This window comes from Urtica dioica, chromosome 4 (genome assembly GCF_054948205.1).
Source record: "Urtica dioica subsp. dioica isolate 48M chromosome 4, U.dioica_male_clone48M_v1_H2, whole genome shotgun sequence".
Taxonomy (NCBI): Eukaryota; Viridiplantae; Streptophyta; class Magnoliopsida; order Rosales; family Urticaceae; genus Urtica; species Urtica dioica.
In genome coordinates this window covers 16834063-16845809 of record NC_142759.1, presented here as the reverse complement: position 1 = coordinate 16845809, position 11747 = coordinate 16834063, and the positions used below count along the sequence as shown (strand labels likewise).

At 43.8% G+C, this 11747-nt stretch overlaps 2 protein-coding genes across 2 annotated transcripts; both read left to right on the top strand.

The window, feature by feature from the left end:
* The first annotated feature begins 682 nt into the window (after nucleotides 1-682).
* On the top strand, nucleotides 683-1138 carry LOC149400901 (uncharacterized). Its single transcript, XM_089610544.1, has one exon. The coding sequence runs from the start codon at nucleotides 683-685 to the stop codon at nucleotides 1136-1138; it is 456 nt and encodes a 151-aa protein (XP_089466670.1).
* Nucleotides 1139-2418: 1280 nt separating this feature from the next.
* Nucleotides 2419-2976, top strand: LOC149400900 (uncharacterized). Its single transcript, XM_089610542.1, has one exon. It carries the CDS (start codon nucleotides 2419-2421, stop codon nucleotides 2974-2976), a length of 558 nt encoding a protein of 185 aa, XP_089466668.1.
* The last annotated feature ends 8771 nt before the right edge of the window (nucleotides 2977-11747 follow it).

The following is an 11747-nucleotide window of genomic DNA, read 5'->3' as shown; positions in this document are numbered from 1 at the left end:
ATCGAGGATGCAATTCATCGCGCCTCAAACTACGCGAAAGCTGAAGAAGAAAGGGCCCTCCTGTCAAAGAAACATAATCCAAGGAAGGCCCCTTCCATGTCGCCTGTTCCGGCCATGGCCAGGACACCTGGAATGAGACCTTACCAAAACAACGAATGGATGAAGCCTTCAAATATCCCGGAACACGCCTTTAACGTAAACGACGAGGGAGTTCCCGAAGGAAGCACCCCGAAATGGCTGCGTGACAAGAAAAAATACTGCGATTTCCACAAAAATTACGGACACGACACTCTGGATTGTGTTGTAGCCCGAAAGGTACTTATTGAGAAATATAAAAATGGAGAGCTGAAGAATGTCGACCTAGGACCACCACCCCAGAAGAAGGAATTTACAATAACAGAACCCGGGGAAATCCCTCCCCAAAAAGGGGAAGGGCAAAGGAGGACGATAACGACGTTCCCCAAGCAAAACCCGAATCGACTATATCATGGGAGGTTCAAAATTTTGCAGAGATAGCGTAAATTCCATTAAAGCACACCAGCGTCAACTTAAAGGTACACCGAGGTCAACTGGGTGCCGAAAGGCAGAAGATACCACGATCTCATTCAATGAGGACGATACCAAAAGGCTATACGGGCCCTATGACGACGCTTTGATCATCGAACTGGAAGTGGGTAACTACATGGTAGCCAGAATCTTGGTTGATGGAGGAAGCTCCGTAGATGTTATATTCAAGACCACTTTGGATAGAATGAACATCGAGGAGGCTGAAATTGAGCACAAACCCAACCAGCTATCAGGGTTCAATGGGGAGGTGACACCCTCTCTAGGAATCATCGAACTCCTAGTACGGGCTGGAGATGTAAACCGGATAGTCGAATTTACCGTTCTCGACTGCCCGTCCCCGTTCAACGCTATCCTCAGGAGGCCTTGGATACATGGGATGAGGGCGGTACCGTCGACCTACCACCTGTGCGTACGATTTCCGACTCCCAACGGGATACAAGAAATCAGAGGGAGCCAAGAGGCATCCCGAATTTGTTATATGAATAATCATAAAAAGATCATCGAAAAGCATCAGCCAAAAGAAAACAATTCGAAAGATCCATCTAGCGAAGAAACCAACGAAGGCCAATAGCAATTAATGGCCATCAGAAACGAGGCCATCCATCCGCCTCCGATGGAAAATTCAGAGGAAAAAGATGAACCCGATACGGAGTCAATAACACAGATTTAGATAGACGTAACTGACCCCGAGATATGTGTAGGCATCGGGGCCAAGTTGAAAGGGAGCGTACGCCGAAAACTGATAACGTTCCTGAAGAAGAACAAAAAGACGTTTGCGTGGACGACAAAGGACATGCCGCGCACCAACTCAACGTCGATCCCAGTTACAAGCCCGTAAAACAAAAGCGTAGGAGACTCAGTCCAGAGAGGGCTAAAGTGGTCAACGAAGAAGTAGATCGCCTCTTAAAATCCGGTTTAATACGCGAAGTAAAATTCCCCGATTGGCTCGCCAATACCGTCGTCGTCAAGAAAAAGAACGGTAAATGGCGCGTATGCGTCGACTATACCAATCTTAATAAAGTTTGTGCTAAAGACAGCTTTCCCCTACCACACATAGAGCGTTTGGTGGAAGCCACCGCCGGTCATAAAATCCTGTCATTCATTGATGCATTCTCAGGATACAATCAAATCCTGATGTATCCCAATGATCAGGAAAAAATCGCTTCACAACCGACAATGGTATCTATTGCTATAAGGTGATGCCCTTCGGGCTCAAAAACGTAAGAGCCACATATCAACGCCTAGTGAACAAAATGTTCGCCGACAAGATAGGAACAACGATGGAAGTTTACATCGACGACATGTTAGTAAAATCACTACGAGGAACAGACCACGTCTCACATTTAGAGGAGTGTTTCAATGTCCTAAACAGTTACCAAATGAAGCTAAACCCGTCTAAATGTACCTTCGGGGTATATTCTGGAAAATTCCTCCGGTACATGGTAACTCAGAGGGGGATTGAAGCCAACCCAGACCAAATACAAGCGCTCCGAAATCTACCCTCCCCCAGAAACAAAAGAGAAATCCAGAGACTAACAAGATGCGTGGAAGTCCTTAGTCGATTCATCTCCCGATCAACCGATAAGTGCTTACCCTTTTATAAGCCCCTGAGAGGAAATAAGAAGTTCGAATGGACAGAAAAGTGCGAAGAAGCATTCGAGCAACTGAAACAATACCTGGTCGAACCTCCAATCCTAGCCACGCCCAAAGTATGAGAACCACTCTACCTGTATGTAGCCGTATCGCACACCGCGGTCAGTGGAGTCCTCGTCAGAGAAGAACGAGGAGACCAAAAACCAGTGTTTTTACATAAGTAGATCACTCGTTGATGCAGAGACAAGATATCTAGCAATGGAAAAATTAGCTCTGGCCGTCATCACAGCAGCACAAAAGCTACGACCATATTTCCAATCCCACTCGATAGTAGTAATGACCACTCAACCTTTACGATCATTCCTCCACAGCCCCAATCAGTCTGGAAGATTAACCGAGTGGGTCGTCGAGTTAAGTGAGTATGATATCGAATATCGCATTAGAACATGCGCGAAATCACAAGTTCTAGCTGAATTCCTTATCGAGCTCCCCGCAAACGAAAGCGAAACCACGGCAAACGCCGGAAGTTGGACCCTCAAAGTCGATGGTTCCTCCACAAAGCAAGGGGCCGGAATTGGGATACATCTGGTATCGCCACATGGAGAAGTGATTGAACAATCCTTCCGCCTGGATTTCACCGCCTCAAACAACGAAGCCGAGTACGAGGCACTAATCGCAGGATTACGCCTGGCAAAAGTTGTGGGAGCAAAATCCATATCCGCCTTTTGTGATTCGCAGCTCGTTGCAAATCAAATCAGCGGAGAATTCGAAACAAGAGACAAGCGTATGGAGGCATACGCGCAATTAGTAAAATAAATGACAAATCAATTCGAAAAATTCGAGTTAACCCGCATCCCTAGAGGAGAAAACACCACCGCTGACGCCCTCGCCGCCTTAGATTCAACGTCAGATCCTATGATAAGCCGAATCATACCGGTCGAGGCAATAAAACAATCTTCTATCACTACCAAAAGCGCAAGCTTAATGGTAATAATAGAGGAGGGGGACTGGAGAAGGGATATAATCAGATATATCTCCGAAGGCCATACCTCGACAGATAAGCAATTGCGTCGAAAGCTAATTAGCCAAAGCGCAAGATTCTCCATAATAGACGGAGTGCTTTTCAAAAGAAGTTTCTCCGGAATATACTTACGATGTATAGGAAAAGAAGAATCCAAACGCATCATTTCCGTAATACACCAAGGAGAATATGGGAACCACGCGGCCGGAAGAGCCCTAGCGCGGTTAAAATAAAAAATCAAGGGTATTTTTGGCCAACCATGGTCGCCGACTGTGACCAACACTCACGGAAATGTGACCAATGCCAAAAGCACGCCCCGAATATCAAGCAACCAGCCGAGGAACTATCCTCCATATCCGCCCCATATCCATTCCTGAAATGGTCCATGGATATCGTAGGCCCCCTAGCCAAAGAACTAGGAGGGCTGAAATTCCTCCTTATCACAACAGATTATTTTTCCAAATGGGTTGAAGCCGAAGCATTCGTCTCAATAAGGGACGTGGACGTAAAAAAATTCATTTGGAAAAATATAATCTGTACGTCAACATGGAGCGCCACAAGAGATAATCACTGATAACGGCGCACAATTCATATCAAAAGAGTTCCGACGATTCCGTGCAGCAGAAGGAATCACTTTACGATTCTCGACGCCCCGGTACCCACAAGGGAACGAACACGCTGAGGCTACCAACAAAACAATCGTTAGTAACCTGAAAAAGAAACTTCTAGCCAAAAAAGGGCGATGGGCCGACGAACTCCCTGGAGTACTGTGGGCCTACCGCTTGAGTCCACGAAGGCCTACCGGGGAAACTCCATATTCTGTGGTCTACGGGGTCGAAGCAATATTGCCCATTGAACACGAAATTCAAACAATTCGCACCATGTACGCGAAAGATCACGAAGAAACTAACAATAAAATGCTATGCGACTCCCTCGACTTGACAGACGAAAGAAGAAACCAAGCTTTGACGCGCACGAATTTATACCAACGATCAATCGCCCGATACTACAATAAAGGAGTCAACTTCCGAGAATTTAACACTGGAGATCTCGTGTTGAGAAAAGTGTATCAGAACAGGGCCGAAGAAAACGCCGGAAAATTGGGAGCAAACTGGGAAGGACCATACCGAGTCTCAGGAATCCCACAAACAGGCGTCTACAAGCTTGAAACGCTCGACGGTATCCCAGTACTCAGATATTGGAATATCATGAACCTAAAGAAATATTACTGTTAAAAGTAATGTCACAACAATCGAACTATGTAACGGCTTGATCCCAAACATGGGTACGTAGGCAGCCTTGAGACAAGGTCCAGCCCCCACCTCCACAAACAAGAGAAACTTGGAACGAACAAGTTCGATTCAGATCAATTTGCCACGCACGGCGGATTCGACCTATACACGGAATGAACAAGCCCAAGGCTTGGTTCATACGTTGTGTATGATAAACCACTATAAACCTAAGAGCGAAATAAGACTTAGAGTTTTGGTGCAATAAAATATATATATATATATATATATATATATATATATATATCATGTATAAGGCATAGCCCGATGGCACGCTGCATACATAATTCCAACACGACTAGGGATTCGACTGACGATGGCCGACACACATCATGCAAATAAGCAATCAACGAATAAATGCCACAGTGAATCACTGCGTCCGATTCAAACATGAACTTTAAGGTATCGATGAAAGATAATCATGCATTGTCTATCAAAGCCGCTATTAGAATAAAAACGAGCAAAGTTTGAACTGAACATCAATAACATTCAACGAAATCACAAAATATGTTCGAAGCAAATAAAAAGAGAATTAACAATAATAACTGAAAGAAGTTCGACGAGCTTGCCCAAATGTCGGGCCCAAAAAAAAAGAACGCCCACGTAGGGGCCCCAAAAACACATTTATTTTAAACTTAAAAAAATTTGTGGACGAGGCGAGGTGGATCTAGGCCGACTTGTCCTTAGCAAGCTCGGCCTCCTTCGAGTTCTCCCCGGCCTCATCGATCGACGCAAGCACGGCCTCCGAGCTGTCAAGCATCGAGCCGAACTGATTCGCGACCTCGAAAGTCTCAGGCGCAGGCGCATCAAGGGGCGAGCGATCGTCGTAAGGAGTGAACTCAAGATCTTCGGCCCCAGCAAGAGAAGGCAAGGGCACGCTGTCAAGCTCAGCCTGAAGCTTCACCAGCTCGTCCTTGGCCTCTTACAGCTCGGCAAGAGCGTCAGCGATCTCCTTGTTGACGACCTCCAGAAAGATCGACGACGCCGCCTTGGCCTGATCGAGATTCCGGAGGATGGTCGTCCTCGTCTTCCCGGCCGTGACGAACTGGCGGTAGGCCACCAGCGGCCTTCTTGCCCGAGCGAATGCCGTCGTCCTTAGCCGAACGGTAAGCACAATACAAGGAGCGGTTCCCCGCCTTCTCATTCGCCAGCTCGGCCTTCACCCGGTCCAATTCGGATCCAAGGTTGCGATGGGAAGCCTCGGCTAGGTCGAGCTCATTCTTCAGGTCGACCCGCGTCCTCTCGGAGTCCTGAAGGCGATCTTCAAGATCCTTCACGCGACGAGCATACGTCTCCGCCTCGGCAATCAAGTGATCCATTTGACCGAGGGAACCCTGGCACTTCACGAGTTCGTCCTCGGAGGCCTTCGGCTTAGTGCGCAGCTCTTGGTTCGCGAGGGAAAGGCGGTCGTACATCACCGCGTAGCCAAGGAAGCCCTTGTTCAGCTCGGCCATGAACTGCAAAAGGGAGAGTTAGCCTTGAGAAAGTAAAATGGAAGCCAAAGAAGAATCAAAACTTACCCGAGAGCCCGCCGCGTTGACGGAGCGATAGTAGCTCGCCCCGTGCATCCTCGAGACCATCGGGAGCCAGTACTCGGGGAAGTTGAATTGGCGCATGAGACACGCCGCCGCCGGGTCATCACAGACCGGCTTGTCGAGATTCCAGTTAAACGCCAGCTTATAGGAGCCTGGCGGAGACCCCTGCGGCTGTCCGGAACCCTTCACGGCCTTCCCGCGATCGTTAGCCCGTCCCTTCTTCGGGTCGTTCTGCTGAACGCCTTCTACCTCCTTCCTCTTGGCCTGAGAGGACGGAGCCGATGTGGACTTGACCGCGGCTGCCGAAGCCTTCAAGACCTCGGCGGACGTAGCTTTGATGACCCCGACAGAAGCGGTCTCGGCGGCTTTGGCGGCCTTGGCGGTCTTGGGGACCTCAGGCTCGCCGTCGAGCTCGATGAGCAGAGTGGCCAGGGGAACCATCACTGAGAGCTCCTGAAAGCCGGAAGTAGGAGTCGGCGCTGTCGGAGCGGACTGGTTGGCCTTCTCGGCCGATCCGGATGAGGTTCCGGCATCGCTGGCCGCCCTAAGGGCCTTCTTCTTGGCCCGCCAGTCCACGTCCTCGTTATTCATCTCGGACGAGGAGGAGAGATCGTCTGAAGAGTCGCCTAAAGAAAAATAAAATAAGTGATAAATAATACTAAAAATTGCGAAACAAGGTAAAATTCGGAAATAAAGATCGACCTGAAGGAGCAGCGGGCCAAAGATCGGCTGCTACGAACCGAGCTTCGGAGAAGGACTTCCAGGAAACTTCACACGCGCGCAGCTTCTGGACTTTAAGATCAAACGTGTCCGACGGGAACACGACAATCTTCTCTGCAAAAACAAAAACAACAAAACATTAGGTCGCTCTAGACATGTACTAACCAGTTCGCAGATCGCCAAAAAACCCCCCTAATTACCACAGTCCGTCTTCCACGGGACGGACAAGCAGTTCTTCTCCACCTCGACCGTCTTTTCACTGACTTCGAAATAGAAATATTTCGAACCCCAGTTCTTTTCCTTACCGGGAAAGTCGGTAACTATACCTTGACGAGGTCAGTTCGCCAAGTAGAAGCACACCGGATGGTGCTTTGAGTTGCGCTTCGCGACCAATAGACGGCCGAGGTCTTTAACGTCTAGAGAGACCCCAACCTCTTTAGACAGCAGCAACAGCGCTATCACTTGGCGAACAAAGTTTGGACACATCTGGGCGAACTGAAGTCCCAGACGGTCGCAAAACTCGATGAGCAGTCGGGGATAGGAAAGCGCAGTCCGCACTCTTCGAAAAATACCTGGTACACACAAACGTATCCAGGGATGATTCGATCGGCGGACTGGCCTCCTACCTTCACCCTGAGCCCATCGGGAAAGTTGTATCGCTCCCCCATATCGGCGAGGCCGCGCTTCGTCAACGACGACGGCGACGACAACTCACTGTTGGGATCATCGCTCTTCTTGTCGGGATTCGAAATTTCACTTTGCAAGTTGGTTTAACAAAAAAAAATGGGTAAAGAACAAGAACCTGGGATAAAAATGAACTAAACCTAGTACCCGCTAATATAACAGAAGGGAAAGTAATCTCGAGAGTTTTCACAGCCAGAAACGGCGAAAGCAAAGAGATTTCAAGAAACGCAGAAGAAAACGAAGAAGAAAAAGAAGAAGAGAGTTGCGATATTTACCTCTGAGATATGAATGAATTGATATTAATGAAAGAAATCGAAAGGTCACAGCTTTATTTGAGCGTCAAATCGACGGTTGAGAATCCCGAGAAAATTGCTATAATTAAAAAAAACTTTTGAGGTATCGAGGCTTGGACATGGAGACACGTGTCCTCGGCGCCTGCTCAAATGTAACCAAGAGGTAGAAATACCCGAATATTTCGTCGAATTTTATCTCATAATATAGAAGACACTGGGGTACTCATTGTGGGAGTGAATGTCTCTCCCTTCCACCAGGCGAATCGGACCAACCAGGCCCACAACGAGTTCGGCCCAAAGGAGAGGATAATCGTTAGTTCCGCCCAAAGCCCAGTTCGGCCTAATAAACCTAGGCGCAGGTGAGATCGGCCCAAGACAATATTTCAAAGAATCCCAACTCGACCCGGGCCCACGAGCGTTCCTAGACGGTCCCGCCAAGAAATATGAACGATGAATCATCTAAGAAACGGTCAAATCGCCTAAGAGTGGGGATGTACGCGAGAATGAAGGGTGAAAGACCGGTTCTGCTCATACACGTGTGCCGATCTGAAGAAACAGGAGAATCGGCAAGCTGGCTATAAAAGCTCAATCCATTTTCATTTTACGCCACAGATTTTTCTGGGGAGATTGTGATATATTTTTCTTTTCTCGAGTTTTCCTGCTTATTCTCAAATAATTTCCTAGTCTTGTAAGGTTTGCGTTCATTAATCAATAAAAGGAATTTCCTTTCACTTTTTCTGTATTCTTAATTCGTATTATCTATTAATTTCTTTTGGATTTCGGTTCAATCTTCATAATCGGATTTTGAGACCCTTAACTTATATAAATAAATATACGAGACAATTCGAAATAATCTGGTATAGATTATTGGGACGAGAAATCGGCTTAACAGTCGGTACGACTCCCTTGCTTATCTTTATATTTTCACTTTTTATTTTTATTTTCGTGACATGCATGAATGACGTGTGACATAAAATAAACATGATAACCTGACTAGAAAAAGAACATGATATAAGTATTCTAATTTATAACATATCATCACATAAAATATCATACCATATCATATCATTACATAGCATATCATATCATATCATAAACTCAGCATATCATAACATATCGTTCATAATTTATCATACCATACCATATCATATCATATCATTACATAACATACTATACCATATCATATCATAAACTCCGCATACATACCATATCATTCATAATATATCATATCATACCATACCACACATATATCAACAATCACATAATAACAATAAAAATAATATTATTAACTCAATCAGATCATATACTTATCGTATTTTATTTTGAACTAATCTGTGTTGCAGTGAGATTATTCTCACCTGGATATCGAAGGTTATGATCGTAGATCGTCGAAGGAAAAGGACGTTCAGAACGACTTGAAACCTAATCGAGATAAAGGCTACCGGGATCAGCTTAGAAAAATATTCAAGACAAACTTTCGGTTCTGAAAATTTTCAGAAACGACTTTCAAAGTGAAATTACCAAAATACCCTTGGCTATTAGGGTTTCGGTGAAAAACTAAAACTCTGAGAAAACTTTTGTAAAAAACAGGTATGTATAAAACATAATTTTGATCACTTTTTGTAAAGGCACCACGGCCAAAATTAATTTCTAACTATTCATTAAAAATAAAAGAAGTGCTAAAATCTAACTTTAAAATTTTTGCCTAAAACTGTCTGCGCACCGTTTTAAAATGATCAGAACATATTCTGTATTTGATAAAAAAAATTCGATTAAAGGTTTAGATAGAAGACATTTAAACCTAACTTTTCCAAAAATAATCAACGCAAAACCAAAGTTTTTGAATTCAAAGTAAACGTTTAAAGTCTGAAAATCGGAAATAGGTCTCAGGTTTGTACACTGATTTGAAAATAATCGGAAAATATTTTTTATTTCATAAAACTATTTTTCGATTAAAGATTTAGATAGAAGACACTTAAATCTAACTTTTCCAAAAAGAATCAACGCAAAACCATTTTTTTTAAACCAGGGCAAGCGTTTTAAAAAACAGTTTTCAATAAATCCGAACCAGATAGAAGAGAAAGCATACCTAATTAGGGCTACGAATTTCCAAACAGAGAGAGGAATAGGGGAGGGAGAGCAGAGAAAAAGCGTTAAAAAAAGGATGGGATGCTTATATATGGTTTAATTAAACCCTAAAAGCCCAAACCATAAAAGCTCAAACCCTAATCTTACTTCTAAACTTAATATATTAAATATATATATATATATATATATATATATATAAAAACACACATACACGTATATAAACCATATATAATATGTAATCTATAACTTTTATATAATTTATACATAAATAACCTATATTATAAACATATTCCAAATATACCAACTCTTCACTAATTATATATTATACGTAACTATGTAATAATTATATATACATATGATTACACAATATATCATATATACTTATCACAAGCACATACTATATATATGTATATATACTTATCACGAACACACTATCCTTATATATATAAATAAAAGATATATATATTAAATCTACTAAAATACTAAAAAGAAGATTTCAACAATATTTAAAAAAAATCTGGGGTTTCACAGATTTCTTCTTCCAGATAGCTATTCAAGAATATCGTCTTTACGTCCATTTGCCAAATCTCATAATCGTAATGAGCGGCAATGACCAGAAGAATTCTGATGGATTTAAACATGGCTACAGGAGAGAAGGTTTCGTCGTAGTCGATTCCTTCTCTTTGGGCAAAACCCTTAGCCACAAGTCTAGCCTTAAAGGTTTCGACTTGTCCATCAGATCATTTCTTCCTCTTATAGATCCATTTGCACCCAATCGGTCTAATTTGTTCGGGTGCATCTACAAGAGTCCAGTCTGAGTTCGAGTGCATAGACTCTATCTCTAGATCCATGGCTTCTAGCCATTTTTCTTTGTCCAAGTCGACCATGGCGTCATTAAATGACACTAGCATCCAAGGCAACGACGTTTGCTTCAAAACCAAGATATCGGTCGGGCTCTCTAGAGACCCTCCCACTACGACGAGGCAGTGTAGCACTTGGACCAACGTTTGTGTTTCCTTCTTCATCTCCCACTCTCACAACAATTGTAGGTGGAGATGGATTCCCTTGGACGTTAATCTTCGGGGTTGATCTAACAGTTTCCTCGAGTATAATTGTACTTCGAGGTTTATGACTTTTAACATAATCATCTTCAAGAAAAGTAGCATGAGTTGAAACGAATATTTTCCTATCAATAGGATCATAAAAAAATACCTCTTTTTGTCCCTTTTGGATAACCAACAAAGAAACAAATGTTTGTTCTTGGTTCCAGCTTGCTCGATTTCTTTTTCAAGACATGAGCGGGACAACCCCAAATACGGAAGTGACGCAAACCTTCAGATGCTCCATTCCATGGTACTTTGGGTGTTTCGGATACAGATTTTGAAGGAGCTTGATTTAAGATATACATGGCAGTCTTCAATGCATAACCCCAGAAAGATGTTGAAAGTGAAGAGTAGCTAATCATGGATCTTACCATGTCTAATAGAGTTCTATTTCTCCTTTCAGCAACCCCATTTTTGTTGAAGGTTACCAGGAGCCGATAATTGCGACTCAGTCTCATGCTCAAGCAAGTAATCGGTGAACTCAGTGTCTAAGAACTCGCCTCCCCGATCCGATCGAAAGGTCTTAATAGTCTTACCCATTTGGTTTTCAACACAAGCATGAAACCATATCTAGAATAGTCGTCAGTAAATGTGACGAAGTATTCATAACCGCATCTCGCAGCTTCACTCATTGGTCCACAGACATCAGAGTGAACAAGTTGCAGAGGTTCGGTGGCTCTTAATCCTTTTCCAGCAAAAAATCGCTCGGTCATTTTTCCCTCAATACAGGATTCACAAACAGGCAGAGTTCCCACTTGAAGGTGTTTCAACGGCCCAAGCCTTGAAAGCCTCTCTAGCCTCTTTATATTTATATGACCAAGTCTTAAGTGCCATAAATAGGTTTGTTCATCACT

Bases quoted from the DNA above. Each gene is read 5' to 3' on its own strand.
- LOC149400901 (XM_089610544.1), top strand. From the start codon at position 683: ATGGTAGCCAGAATCTTGGTTGATGGAGGAAGCTCCGTAGATGTTATA.
- LOC149400900 (XM_089610542.1), top strand. From the start codon at position 2,419: ATGGAAAAATTAGCTCTGGCCGTCATCACAGCAGCACAAAAGCTACGA.